The sequence below is a fragment of the Lithobates pipiens genome, unplaced genomic scaffold (genome assembly GCF_037356315.1).
Source record: "Lithobates pipiens isolate NorthernLeopardFrog02 unplaced genomic scaffold, aLitPip1_a1.2 Scaffold_27, whole genome shotgun sequence".
Taxonomy (NCBI): Eukaryota; Metazoa; Chordata; class Amphibia; order Anura; family Ranidae; genus Lithobates; species Lithobates pipiens.
In genome coordinates, this window is record NW_027507788.1 from 24,235,517 (window position 1) to 24,250,848 (window position 15,332).

The following is a 15,332-nucleotide window of genomic DNA, read 5'->3' on the forward strand; positions in this document are numbered from 1 at the left end:
AGCTGATGGATAGATTCAATACCTTATAAGCACCCAATTACCCCCCCCCCCCCCCCCCTTGATAGCAATAGTGAAAAAAGATTTAGCTCACTGGACTAAGATAGCCTTCACCTGGTTAGGGCAAATCAACATTGTAAAAGTGAATATGCTCCTATGCTCCCACGAATACTGTTTTACATATGCCCTTGCTTAGAGTTTTTTTTTTACCCAAATGTCCAGCATGCTATTGAGCTTTATCTGGAATAACTGGAGGCCGAGAGTTGCACTTAGAGTACTGAGCAGCCCAAGAGTAGCAGGAGGTCTAGGCTTACCAGACATCCAGCAGTATTATAGGGCTATTGTGCTCCAGAGGATACTAAACTGGCGCTTCCACACTCAATCTAAACTCTGGGTCTCCATGGAGAAATACATGGCAGGCAGAAACCTGTCCTTTGCCCCATGGCTAGCTTGGGAATACAGGGGGTTATGGGAATTTACCTCCCCATTGACAACCCAGGCTTTAGTATTCCGGGCTCGCCTCAACACTAAAATTGGCTCTGGCACCCCCTGTGTTCCCACTGGCCCCATTGGGTGGGTTGTGGTTCCCTCCTGGGGGAACAGGTGCTATTTTTTGGCCCCTGGGTGGATGATACAAATGCCAGCTGTGGTAAACTTTTGCAGAATAATTATTACCCTTAGAGACCCTATGGGACCAGCACGGGAGTTTCCCAATGGACTTTTGGTGGTATGGGCAACTTTACCACTTTTTTGACACTCAAATGCTCTATACGAGATATCTCTAGTTTTCATCCCAACCCTCTACCAATTTACCCGGTCCTATTGACTCCAAAACCCAAGAAACAAACTACAAGATTCTGTTGTGTACCGCGTAACAGCGGACTTAGGCATAATTTATCCATCTACTTCGAACCGGTGCTGGAGGGGTTGTGGTCACAGGGGTACACTCCTGCACATTTGGTGGCATTGTCCGATGATTAGACCCTATTGGGAGGACATTAGGTCCCAAATTAAGGACATTATGGGCCTGGACATCCCTCTCTTCTCGGTTTATTTCCTTCTGAACATTCCTCCCATGCCAGTTAGCCATTATAGAAGTGTATTGGTTCACTTACTGAACACAGCTAAGCGGCTGCTCCCCATAGACTGGAAACAAACACAAATCGCTGGCAGGGAGGAATGGAGGTGTAAGGTGAGTGAAATAAGAGAAGCAGAGGACTGGATCGCCACCTGCAGGGGTGCCCGGGACCGCTTCTCCAGCACTTGGTCAGCTTGGATAACATGTCGTCCGACCCAGGACAAGTGTCCTCTAGCTTGGATGTGGCTCTACTGGAACTGGCAGAGCCATCCCTTAAGCGACACCCTCAGACTCCACAAATGAGAACAGACACCTAATTTAGCTGCCCGTAGTGCGGGGGAATAATCTCTTTCAGTTACTCATCATAATTTGCTGTGGCATCAGAGGCAGAGTGTGAGAAGTGGCGTTGGATGCAAAATTCCAGGTACGTTCCAGTTATTCTGTCTTCCTTTTCCTGCTCCCTATACTTTTTCCTCTACTTACTCTGGTCCCCATGACCAATGGTTGCTTATTTGTTTATATATTTGGTGGCGAGTGGTGCGCCGTGGATGTGCCAGCTGGACCAGCAAGCTGGAGAGTTTGTTACCATGAGACAGCCTGGCTCACCCCAGGTTTGGCATAGTTTTGCCACCATGGAGCAAACACTCTACCTGAGGATGGTCCTGGTATGGGTGATGTGCGAGATGTAGTCAGTTGGAGGCCTATAGTTGCCTCCCTCCCCTTGCGCTCCACCCAGGAGACCCATCCCTTAATGTTCTTAACACAGCATGAACTACTTATTGTTTGGAAAGCTGACTTGTCCACTCCCACACTACAACTCCTCTTAAGGGGACATGTAAATGTAGAAAACAGGGTGGTTGGAGTTCCCCTTACTCCCTGTAAGGGAGAGTGCCCCGCTGCCACCGCCCGCTTACGTTTGCTAAAGCCTTTCACACTTCTAGTTGTACTACCTATTCTAATTATGTCGTTTATGTTTTACATGTTTTATACTTTGAAATATATGACTTGCAACATTTGCTGCTTATGCCAATGGCACCGCTTATTGAGATGTAAAGCCTTGTCTTTCACAAATAAAGATTTTACAAAAAAAAAAAAATAGTCAGGGACTGCTTAACAACCAGCAGCTCAAGAAAAAAAAATATTCAAATGTATGCAATTACAATATACAGTATAAACTCCATTCACAGCTGTCACCTTTGCATCTCCATTCTTCCATTCACCGCCATCACCTCTGCATCCCCTTCCCTCATCCAAAGTTTTAAAGGCCAAGTTCACTTAAAAATAAATGCACATATTTTTGCAGGTAAAAAAAAGTGCACTTGTTTTTCTTACTAGTCACCTGCAGGGCAATGCTAGCTCCAGCAGATGTCCAGTAAAGCTGTCTGCCCATTCTGGCATACGGTTACTGAAATACATGAAGAATCAATAAATTATGAGAGCACTCATCAATGCCCTTGCATTTCACTGAGAATTATAAGCTGGCTGCTGTGGTGGAAGAAAGGATTTGTAGTTCATTCACAGATTCTTGTAAAGAGAGTGGCTGTGTGGGAGAAACCCCACACAGCAGTGCTGTTTTTAAAACTGTGAAATCGGGTGAGAGGAACCCCACCAGTTGTCTCGGGGGCACAGAGAATTGGGGTGTAATGTGTAATTAAAAGGCAAGCTTCCTCTTTAACCTCTGCATCCTCCTCCCCCCCCCCCCCCCCCAATCCATAGTGGCCACCTCTATACACCTACCACCTATCCCTGTCTAAAGTACCTGTTCTTGTACAGCTTATAACTTCACCCCTCTTCTACACAGTAGACATTGACTTTTTTTGTGAAGAGCAGCGTGCACAGCAATCAGATATCTTGACACTGCAGCCAATCAGGCCAGATCTAACAGTCCCTGGACAGTATCAGAAGTTCCCTATTGTCTGCAGTATCTAGATACAGAATTGGTTATACATTTCAGTGAAGGAACAATTATATTTTCTAAACTGCAGGATTGTATCCATTTCTCTTACATCCCACATCTGTCACATGTTTAGTGAATAGGCTGGCCATCCAGGTATCGATCCAAAAACTGTATCCAATTTCTTAGGAATAGAAGTAAAGAAATCTCTCTAGAGCCAGTGCTCAGTCAAAATAGCCAACTCATCGAAATCTTCAACCACGTCACTTTCGGTGACTCTCCGGCATCAGTAATTGAACATGACAACTTGGCTGTTTTGACACACCGGCAGCATATACACAAAGGTAGACGATGAGTTGAAAAAGTTGTCGACGCCTTGGAGGCAGCCATGTGGTTGGTTAGTAGCAGAGGGACTAACAATGTCCACTCCTATTACTGTGTACTGTAGTGTATACGCTGCCGATGTTGTGTCAAAACAGGCAACTTGTTGAAATGTCCAATTACTGATGCTGGGGAATCACCGGAAGTGACATCGTTGGAGATTTCAGTTTGAATCTTAGACGGTTCAACAGATTAGAACCACGTATGGGCAATCTGATTGTACACAAGACGATCCATCGAATGACTTGGGTAAAACCAGCATGAGGGATTTTTAAGATGCAATTATTGGCAGAGGCTATAGCCACTAGCAATAAATCACTGTATTCTCCCAGCAGGGGCAGATCAGATCTTACACACAGTTCAACCTATGGGATTACAATGGCTTCCAGTGTTACCTGCTTGTGAAGCAAAAAAAATGGACCACAACGTGTTTATAAATATAAGCCATTTTATGTCAGGAATAAATACATCCTGTTCTTCTAAACTATTTACAGTATGAACAGTGATAATCACTGTAAAGTCACATCCTCTACCTGCAAATTTCCTTGCAGTGCTGCCTGGTAAATCTCAATAGTCTCAGCAAGGGGCAGTGGTTCCACACTCTCAATAATAGCTATGGGCTCTCCCAGTTCTGTGCACATGATGGTCTGTTGTGGCTGGGCCATCAGATTTTGGTGAGTTTTGCGGTGGCTTCGCAAGTTGGAGAGTGTTTTGAAGCTCTTGTTGCAGTCAGGACAGGAGTGAGGTCTGTCACTGCTGTGGACATGTCTGTGTTCTGCCAGGTGAAGTGACTGGACAAAAGTCTTTCCGCAATCCTGGCAGCAGAAAGGCCTTTCCCCCGTATGCAAGCGGCGGTGCTCCCTCAAGTGGGCAGCTTGCCGGAAGTTCTTACCACAATCCAGGCAGGGAAATGGACGTTCTCCAGTGTGAACGCGCTGGTGCAACTGCAAACTGAAAGATGCAACAAATGCTTTTCCGCAAGTGCTGCACTTATGGGGTCGGACTCCAGAATGCCACTGTTGGTGTCGTGTAACTCCTCTCTGGCTGGTGAAACACTTGCCACAGACGTGACATTTAAATGGTCGCTGACCTGTATGGAGCAAGAGGTGGAGATTCAAACTGGAACTGGAGTTCAGTTTTTTGCCACACGTGGGACATTTATACTGACACAACTTTTTGCTGGGGCAAGTGTGTTCTGCAAGTTTTGATTCTTCGGGAAAAACAACTGCGCAGTCTTTGCAGTAGATCAGAACTTTACCTTGATGCTCTAACTGGTGCAGCTGCATTAATTTCTTGCGTAAAAAGGTCCTGCCGCAATCAGGGCATTTGTAAGGCAGGATGCCAGTGTGTCTGATCTGGTGCAACGCGAGCTTGGAAGCTCTGTTGAATTCTAATCCACAGATCTTACAAGGGAATGGATTGGAGCCGGTGTGCAGAGCACGATGTTGCTGCAGATTAGAGCTCTGGGTGAACGAGCGTCCACAGAGGTCACATTTGTATGGTCGCTCCCCCGTGTGAACAAGGTGATGGCGTGTTAGGTTGGCCAGGGAGCCAAAGGTCTTGCCACAGTCCGTACATTGGAAGGGCCGCTCACCTGTATGGGTGCGCATGTGGTTTCGCAGGTGCACCTGCTTCTTGAAGTATTTGCTACACACGCTGCATTTGTGCTTTCTTTCCATAGCGTGAACCACTCGCCTGTGCTGCATCATTTTCAAGTGGGTTGGGAAGTCTTTGCTGCATTGCGCGCACTTAAAGGTCTGAGCCGGAGTTTCTGAGCCATTACTTGGCTCCGTTGTTGAAAAGTGTGGGTTAAACCCATTTTCCTGGGACGGTACATTGCGAGCCGCATTGTTCAGAGTGGTTTGTTCAGGAAGAAACTTTGAAGCAGTTAAGCTTGCAGGAGGCACTGCAAGCGAAGTGCGGGAAAAATCTGAGCGAACTAAAGGGCTCTCTTGCATGATAGAGGGTTTGTCCTGCTTTGGGGTGGGGACACCGCTTTTACCAGAATGTGTTCTTCGGTGATACAAAAACTTAGTCATGTTACTGAACGTTTTGCCACAATGGCAACGATGCAGGGGGTCCGAGGTATGGCTTTTCCGGTGCAAGATCAAGGTAATCTCTGTCCCAAAACCCAAACCACAGTCTACACAAAGATAGAGAGCCTCCCCCCGATGTATCCTCATGTGCTGCTCCAAAGAAGTCTCCTTCTTAAACACTCTGTAGCAATTTGGGCACTGCAAGTTTCCTTGCACGTGTACACGACGATGGGACTGCAATCGGTTGGCTGAGGTAAAGAAACGGTCACAGTCAGGGCATGGGAACTCCACGCTGTGCTGTTCCTTGCGATGTTTCCGAAGGTACTTTGCTGTAATGAACTCTTTTTTGCACTCTTGACAGCGATAAACCCGTTGCACTAACCCCAAGCTTTCTCCGGTTGTTTCCTCATTTTCTTCTATCATCCAGTCTTTCCTTAGTTTCTCAAGAATACTGGGTGAGGGTGCAGCATTTTCTGAGCTGCTATATAAGGGGGAAGCTGAGCTCTCTTTCTCTGACTCAGTAAAGTGTCGACCCTGATGGTCAAGAAATTCCTCAGGGGTATGGAATACTTGGAGGCACTCGGAGCATTCATATGGGTGCATCTCCGAGACCTGTGCCATTTCTCTCCTCATGGGTACGTTTTTAGTTGCTACTGGTTGTGGTCCAGGCTGTGCTGCATTCTCTGTGGTTGCAACCACAGTTGGAACTTCAACGTTCCAACCATTTAAAGTCCTCTCATCCAAGAGAACATTCTGCAGGCTAAGCAAGGCCTGGATACCACTTCCAGTTTGCAGAACAACACTTTGTTGAGGCGGCTGCTCTGGTTTCTCATGCTTTCGGCGGTGAGCTACCCACAACTCAGGGGAGGTAAAGAGTTCTTTACAGTCAGAGCACTGGTAGTGTATTTGGCTATTTCCCAATGATGGGGAGGAGGGAGTCTGTGGATATTCCCGCATATGCATCTCCTGGTGATGAAGAAGCTCATCTGGTGTCAAGAGAACTTGCCCACACTCCAAACATTGGTACTGACTTTCCTGGACCAGACCTTGCAGTTCTCCCAACTCCAAGGAAACATCCTGGGACACTGCTGCTTGCACACCTCCACCGACATGGTCTTGTTGATGAACCAATACGTCTTCCAATGTATTGTAGAGAACACCACACTCTGAGCACATGTACTGGTGTTGGAATACGACTGGAGCCTGGACACCCTCTGCCATGGCTGATGAGACGTTACTCTGTCAAAAAGTCTGTTAAAAAAAAAAGAGGAAATAATCAAAAATAGTATAATCAATAACTGACGTAGCTACATAACCACAAAAAGTACAGGAGTGTAACGCAAACCCTTATGACATTTTAAAACTCGCAGGGTGAAAAAGCCAGTAGATTTCCCTAACCTCCAGGGAGAGCATATGGAACTCTCTTCTAGTACATTATTTCTGCCAGAGAACACCTCATACAATGATATACCTGACTCTCACTAAACTTTTACCCTGAACTCTCTGCTGAATGCTGGCGGTGCCCATATTTACCTGCTGATGTTAGTCATGTGTTCTGGCACCGTCCTGCAGTTCATGGGGGTTTTGGTCTGAGATAACTAAATGTATAAGTGATTTCTTGGTCTTGCTCATGCCATTAACAATGTATGCATGTCTGCTGGGATTGGTGGAGGGAGTGGCCCCAGAGCACTCAGAACTAATAATTCTCCTATTTTAATGCTCACAAGACAATCATTTTTACACTGGATGTGGGAAGAGGATTTTACTCCTTTATTTTCTTGTATATTCTGGGCTGCGCTCAGTTGGGCATTTCTTTACTTCATCTGGAGGCCCTGTATGGCCAATACTGGTTACATGCTGTATGTGTGCTTAATTGCATTTTTCTTTGGCATCTGATTGGTGCAATGTTTTGTATTTTTCTGAAGAAAATTCAATAAATCCATCCTAATCAGTGATGTAATTGCTTTACATCAGTTCCAATTAACCTTGACTGAGTATTATATTAACAAACCAGTATTGTCTCATAAATGCTCAAACCTTATGTCACAAGAAGGCCTTTGGATGAGAGGCTAGGACTGAATGTGTATTGTTACTCTGCCAACTGTCCACACAAAACCCTAAGCCCGGGTTCACACTATAACACACTGCAGAACGCACAGGGGTGCTGTGCGTCCCTGTTCCCCGTTTCAGGGACGAATCAGGGCCGATTCTATGCCTGAATTCGGCCCTGAAAAGGAGCCAAAGACGCACGTGTTTTTTCTGCAGTGCGCTCCGCAGCCACCCCGGAGATATGTGAACCGGCTCCATAGGGAGCCAGTCACATTCTCCTACTATGCGAATTAGATGGAAACGCACATCTAATTCGCATAGGTGTGAATGGGGGCTAAAACACATATAGGGGAGCAGACATTTATATAGCACATTACTGGGTCGGTCATTTTCTTCAAACCTTTTGCCCATGTGCCATATACAGATTGAAAGCACAGGGAAGTCTGTAGGGAATGCACTGACACCTGGCATTTCCACAAGTACTTATGAAAATGCCCCGATACGAGAAACCCATATTTTGCAGTGGGATCACTGCAAATTTGAAGAGGAATGCGGTGCGATTACAGTCTGAACTGTTTGCAGTTTCCCCGCACTGTGTGAACTCAGGCTAAAAATCACTCTAGCAAGCTTGGGTTCACACAGTGTGGGAAACTGCATGCAATTCAGAGTAATCACACCACATTCCTGTTCAAGTCGCATGGAATACTTTGCAGTGCGATTCAAACCCATTCATTCTGTATGAACGCAATTCGCACTGCAAAGTATCAGTACTAGGCGAGTACTTGACAGAAATTATTGGTACTTATTGATAAGAAAAGGGTATTGGTGCATCCCTAGAAGTCTGTTCCCACTCATTAGGGAGATTACGCTTAATTTCCTGCCCTGTAGACTTAACGAGGAAGTAAACTCCCCTTGTTTGTTTGTACCTATAGGCAAGCCTTATTATAGGCTTACCTAGAGGTACTGTAAATATCTCCTAGACTTGCACCATTTAGAGATATTTACTGTATACTGAGCCAATTACGTCATCAGCACATGCGCTCTGAAGGAACAGCTGCCCGTGCGGTTTCTTCGGGGCCCAGTGCCATGACCGGCGGCTCCCGGGAGTGACATCATCACGCCTCCAGCAAATCACAGCACCGGAGCCCGTGAACCCAGAAGAAACTCCAGGGAAGATGTCAGCCATCTCAGCGGTGTGTGGGCGCCGCTGAGAGGGCTTCGTTCTAAGGTGTGCATTTCATGATCAATTATGCCTACTAGCTCGGGGGGTGGGTTTACAACCTCTAAAGTGGATGTTAACCCTAACTGGGAAGTTTCCCTCCCCCTCTCTAAAGCCCCAAACACATTCAGCCTGTCTGCACGGCAGTAGGACTGGCTTCTGTTGGACAAGCATGCTGGAAAACCAGCAGCTGACCGGCTTCTGATCAGTGCTCTCAGCCAATAGCAGAGAGCACTGACCAGAGTGTTCTGAATAGAACAGCTCAGTAGGGGCGATCGCTATACTACCGTTGGATCGATCGAGCTGACTTTTTTCGTTCAACCCTGGAACAAAAAATAAAACTCAATGTGGACCAGGCTTTAGCAACAGTTTTTTTCCCCCTAAGCAGTTTAATTGTTTTGCTCTGCCTAGGCAAGACTTTGCTACCGCTTCCGGCAGAGCTCCAACTCTGAGGGAGGGACCTAGGGATTTAGGGTACCAAGCATTGGCGCACACGCAGATTTTGCCACGCACGCGCAAAGACAGCTAGTAGGGAGGCCTTCCGTGTGTGTGTGTGCGCATGTCTCCCATTTCAATAGGGTGTGCGCGGATGTACTGATGGACTCTGCCAGGACCTGAATTCTGGGTACATCTGCCATAAAGAAGGTACCCGGGCTGGGGAGCCACTTCACGAGGCAGACTGAAAATCTGCTTTAGTCCCGGTTCACATGGGTGCGATGCAGGCAACCCTGCAAATCCACTGCGGCTTCCTGCATCGCACTTGATTTGCGAGCAGTTCACACTGCCATATGTGAACCCCCCCCCCCAATCAGTTTGCATAGCGCAGTGCAAACTGTCAATTCAGACAGGAATCAAATCTAATAAAATGTGAACACCCACATTTTCTTGAGCAGACCAAAAAACGGTTTCTGCATGACTTTGGGCCAAATGCGATGCAAATTCAGCCATACAATCTGTCCAGGGGTTCCACGATGTCGGCACCCAAAGACGACCATCAGCTCTGGGTGCAGGTGCCGGAGTCCTTACAAAAGGGAAACCGGAGTGAAGCCTTGCGGCTTCACAGCTAGTTTCCTACTGTGAGTTGCGTGGCCCTTTCTGAAAGTGGCAGTGATGGACCTCATAGCGGCACCATGGAACCGAAGTCCCGAAGAAAACATACCAAAAAGGTATGAAAAAAAAATATATAATCATTAGGTGCCTTTCACACAGATGGCTGTTCTGCTGCTGTTAAAAGCATGTTTTGTTATTTTGAAATAAGGGAATCCTAGCACAGAGTTTACTTGCAGTTGTAGCTGCGTTTGGCTGCATTGGAACATTCTTGCCATTTCTGATGCGTTTCCTGTTTTTCTTTCCTTGTAGCCGCTATCTGTGGGAGAAATGGTACACTGCGATTACCTGCAGTTATGTGCAGATAAGCTGCGCTAAATCGTTCCTGGACGCAGTCAACTTTATTTTTTCTATCTGCACAAAACCGCATGTAATGAAACCATTGTGTGTGTGAATGGGGCCATAGGAAAGCATGGCGTGTGTTTAGCTGCGGTAGATAACTTCATCTGTCCGCAACTAAAAGTGCAATTCTATCCACCTGTGTGAAAGGGGCCTAATAATAAAATATATCCAAAAACGAGGAGGGGGGTATATGTTGGTTTCAAACGGAGTTACATTTTTGCCTGGAACTCCTCTTTAACCGGTTCCCGACCAGCGCACGCCGATGTACGTCAGCAGAATGGCACGGGCAGGCATATTGGTGTACAGGTACGTCCAATCTTTAATGCCGCCCTGCCATCACACCGCCGGCGGCGCGCTCGTGTGCTGGTCAGGACCCACGCGAGTCCGGTCACGGGTCCCGCGGACATACCCGCGGTCGTCTCACGGGGCGGCTGAACAGAGAGATGCCATTGTAAACAGCATCTCCGCGTTCTGCCTAGCAACAAGTGACGCTGATCTCTGCTCCATGTGATTGGAGCAGAGATCAGTGTTCACTAAATGAAAGCCTAGCCCCCCCCCACAGTTAGTAACACACCCCTAGGAACACTTAAACCCTACACTGCCACTCACTGGTTAACCCCTTCACTGTCATTTACACAGGAATCACTGCATTTGTATAGCAGTGATTGCTGTATAAATGACAATGGTCCCAAAAATGTGTCAGAAATGTCTGCAAAAAATAAAATCGCTGATCGCCGCCATTGCTAGTAAAAAAAAAATTTTATAAAAATGCCATAAAACTATCCCCTTATTTGCAAACGCTATAACTTTTGCGCAAACCAAATCAATAATCGCTTATTGTGATTTTTTTTTACCAAAAATATATAGAAGAATACGTATTGTCCTAAACTGAGGGGAAAAAAATGATTTTTTTTTATATATTTTTGGGGGATATTTATTATAACAAAATGTAAAAAATAATGCGTTTTTTTTCAAAATTGTCGCTCTATTTTTGTTTATAGCGCAAAAAATAAAAACCGCAGAGGTGATCAAATACTACCAAAAGAAAGCTCTATTTGTGGGAAAAAAAGGATGTCAATTTTGTTTGGGAGCAACGTCGCATGACCGCGCAATTGTCAGTTAAAGCGACGCAGTGCCGAATCGCAAAAAGTGGTCTGGTCTTTGGCCAGCAAAATGGTCCGGGGCTGAAGTGGTTAAAGTGACGTAATCACCTAAATACAGTCGCACTACAACCAGGTAGAATGCACGGGTTGCAGCACAGCGGTCTGGGTTTATGGTGATAAAACGGACAATGAGGAAGCGGCAGATCACCTCCTTAACCACTCACGGACCGCCCGCCGCAGGTTTACGGCAGCTGTTTGAAGGAGGATATCGTCGTTATGGCAGCAGCTAGCTGCCATAACCCTGGTATCCTCCTTTTCAGGGCCCATCCCGACGAGCTTGACTGCAGACGTAAACGCATACGTGAGTAGCGCCCGCATATGAAAACGGTGTTCAAACCACACATGTGAGGTATCGCCGCGATCGGTAGAGTGAGAGCAATAATTCTAGCCCTAGAACTCCTCTAACTCAAAACATGTAACCTGTAGAATTTTTTAAACGGCTATGGAGATTTTTAAGGGTAAACGTTTGTCACCATTCAACGAGCGGGCGCAATTTTGAAGCGTGACATGTTGGGTATCAATTTACTCGGCGTAACATTATCTTTCACAATATAAAAAAAAAAAAATGGGCTAACTTTACTTTTGTCTTATTTAAAGCGGGAGTTCCGCCATTTTTTGTTTTTAAAAGTCAGCAGCTACAAATACTGCAGCTGCTGACTTTTAAAATAAGGACACTTACCCGCCCAGCGCGCTCACAATGTCGGCACCTGAAGCCGATCTCTCAATCGTCTCTCGGGTGCTGCCGCCGCCATCTTCGGTATGGGAACCAGGAAGTGAATCCCTGCGGCTTCAATTCCTGGTTCCCTACTGCGCATGAGCAAGTTGCGCAATAACGATGGTTCCCGCTGTCTCTGGGATCCGCGTGTTTCCCAGCAGACAGTGGGGGACCCACAAGAAGTGGCGTAAATACCCGCAGAATCTGCCGCTATCTATGCCAGAAGTGGGTGCAAATACCTGTACTATACAGGTATCTGCACCCCCCTGAAAGGTGCCAATTGTGGCACAGGGGGGGGGGGGGGGGTTCCAATGAGCGGAAGTTCCACTTTAGGGTGGAGCTCCGCTTTAACTAAAATAAAAAAGTGTATTTTTTCCAAAATAAAGTGCGCTTGTAAGACCGCTGCACAAATACAGTGTGACAGAAAGTATTGCAACGACCGCCATTTTATTCTCTAGGGTGTTAGAGGGGGAAAAAAAAATGTATAATGTTTGGGGATTCTAATTTTCTAGCAAAAAATAATAAAAATAAAAACGTTTTAACTTGTAAACAACAAATCTCAGAAAGAGGCCCGGTCCTTAAGTGGTTAATGTCTGTCAAATGCCCTCTGAATAGCGACCCCCCCGCAGGTCACAATAGGAGATGGCGATGTAAACAAGGCCAGAGTGTCCCAATAGATGAAAGGCTCAGAAGAGTCTCTAATCACAAAGAACACAATGACTGACAGGCCTGAGACTTCCACTACCGGGGGGGGGGGGCGGAGCTTCCACTCACAGGTGCCCCTCTCCTGCCTGCTCAGCATTAAACTATTAGGACACCATGGCAACCGTAACCAGAGGCCCCAACCCTCACACTATAAACACAGAGTTACCCGCCACGTCTATGGGCTGCTCCGGCCTCCTCCTCTTCCCCCATGAGGTCCCCCGGGTCCGCCCGCCCGTCCCGCTCACTTACACAGCAGCCCTGAGCCTCTCCACCTCCTCCTCAGGCGCGCTCACTTCGGGAACCCACCAGCATCCCGTCTCCTGAATGGCTGTCCCATCCCAGCCAATCACAGCGTGCCCAGGAATAGAGCGACGCAACGGCAGCGAGAACGAGGCCAGCCAATAGCGGCACGTCCCTGAGCTGACGCCTTTCTCGTGGACGGCTGGGCGGGTCACGTGGTCTGTCAAGGGCTGAAGTCTGGAGGGGGCGGGGCTCAGAAGTGGGAATGGGCTGTCTGTTTACGTTTGGTCTTTAAGTAACCAATGAAATGAAAGGAAAGCTGTGCTGAAATCACCTAACATTGGAGAACTCCAATTTATTGTTTTTTTTTTTTAAGCTTAGTGAGTCTCTGTAGTGGAGGATGCCCTGGCTCCACCCACACATCTTCCCTTCAGACAGACTTCTCTCCTGCCTGGCTGCACAGTATATAGTAGGATAATATAGTATAGAGCACAGTATATAGTATACAGTAGGATAATATAGTATACAGCACAGTAAATAGTATATATCACAGTATATAGTAGGCTTATATAGTATATAGCACAGTATATTGTAGGCTTATATAGCACAGTATATAGTAAGTTAATTTAGTATATAGTAGGCTTTTATAGTATATAGTACAGTATATAGTAGGCTTATATAGTATATAGCACAGTATATTGTAGGCTTATATAGCACAGTATATAGTAAGTTAATTTAGTATATAGCACAGTATATAGTAAGTTAATTTAGTATATAGCACAGTATATAGTAGGCTTTTATAGTATATAGTACAGTATATAGAAAGCTTATATAGCACAGTATATAGTAGGCCAGGGGTGCCCAATCAGTGGCCCGGGGGCCACACGTGGCCCGCGGAGCCCTCTGATGTGGCCCGCGGAGCCCTCTGATGTGGCCCGCGGAGCCCTCTGATGTGGCCCGCGACCTCCTTCTGTGGGATGGTGGATTGGCAAGCCCAGATCATGGGTTTCAGACCCACCATCCCAGAGCATCTGTGTTGTTAACAAAGCCAGAAAAGCAAGCGGCTGTGCAGCAGAGTTGTATAAGCTGATGTGCATGCGCTGTCCATTGGGTAGCCAAATGTGAGTTGTCGCCATATGTGATGAACACCGGCACCCCGGGTGTGACGTCATGCACTCAGAGTCACGCTGACCAAAGCGAGGTCTGGGCAAAGACTGATACCTTTTAACAGTGAGATCCCTCTGATGCTTTGGAAGCTCTCTGCGGACCATGGCTTTTGCTGTAGGATGCAACTAATACAATGTCAGGAAAGACCTACTAGAACAGCTGAACTTTATTTGGGGTTAATTAGAGATACTTTAAATGATGGTAGGTGTGTACTGACATGTGATTACTTAAATCTGAACATAGCTAAATCCCCAATTGTAGGAGTGTGTGCACACTTATGCAACCAGATTGTCTTAGTTTTTTTATTTTTATCCCCCCCCCCCCCCAAAAAAAATTATAATTTCAGTTTTGTTTTTCAATTGAGTTGTACAGTTTATAGGTCATAATAATTGGGAGAAAAGGTTCTTTTTCCTTATTTATCCTTGTCTCGTTTTTTTTACATCACAGAAACCTGGCATTTTACCAGGGGTGTGTAGACTTTTTATAACCATTGTATATATATATATATATATATATATATATATATATATATATATATATATATATATACTATTGGGATTTGAGCACAGGTATGTCTTATTTCTATTGCATTGCAGGTTAGTAACCAGATCTGAACCTTGTAGCTATCCTACATCTTGTGCAGAATTTTGCTCTGTATGGGGTCTGTGCTGAGGTAAAATGGAGTAGGCTGTTGCCCTTTTAGGAAATTCTCATCCCCATGGCCAGCCCTCCTATTTAAATCCTCTCTGCTGTCCCAATCACGTGACTTGACAAAGGGCCAAGCCCGAAAACGCATTGCCATGATGACAGCTCCTATCTTCACACACTAACCACGCTTGCGTTTCAGCCTCTGCTCAGACCTCGCTTTGGTCAGTGTGACTCCGAGTGCATGACGTCACACCCGGGGTGCCGGTGTTTCATCAAATATGGCGACAAATTACATTTGGCTGGCGACGCCGCCATATGCGTTCCACCCCTGAGTTCAGGTTCAAGCCCCACCATACAAGTGGATACAGAGTTAGATCATAATAATGCAGAGCGAAGCGAGGCCACGCCCGAAGCGTGGTAAGCGAAACAAGCCCGCAAGGGGCCCTGTGCTGGAACGCATATGGCGGTGTCGCGCATGCGCACTCCAGCGGATAGCAAAATATGAAGGGTAGCCGAATGTGATGTGACACCGGTCTTCTGCCACAGGCTGCACGGCTGTCTCAGCTTCACCACCAGTGGGGCACCAATCTT

The 15,332-nt window shown here is 46.4% G+C and overlaps 1 protein-coding gene across 3 annotated transcripts; it reads right to left on the minus strand.

The window, feature by feature from the left end:
- Positions 1 to 3,780: 3,780 nt before the first annotated feature.
- Positions 3,781 to 13,074, minus strand: LOC143933668 (zinc finger protein 574-like). 3 transcript variants are annotated; one of them, XM_077456638.1, is made up of 2 exons: positions 12,936 to 13,074; positions 3,781 to 6,637 (listed from the first exon to the last, which is right to left on the minus strand). In XM_077456638.1, the coding sequence occupies exon 2, from the start codon at positions 6,605 to 6,607 to the stop codon at positions 3,860 to 3,862; it is 2,748 nt and encodes a 915-aa protein (XP_077312764.1). In that variant the 5' UTR covers positions 6,608 to 6,637; positions 12,936 to 13,074; the 3' UTR covers positions 3,781 to 3,859. The 3 variants fall into 3 exon arrangements, with proteins under 3 accessions (XP_077312764.1, XP_077312765.1, XP_077312766.1); XM_077456639.1 differs by having other exon boundaries at positions 3,781 to 6,625; positions 12,936 to 13,057; XM_077456640.1 differs by lacking the exon at positions 12,936 to 13,074 and adding an exon at positions 12,853 to 12,933.
- Positions 13,075 to 15,332: the final 2,258 nt, after the last annotated feature.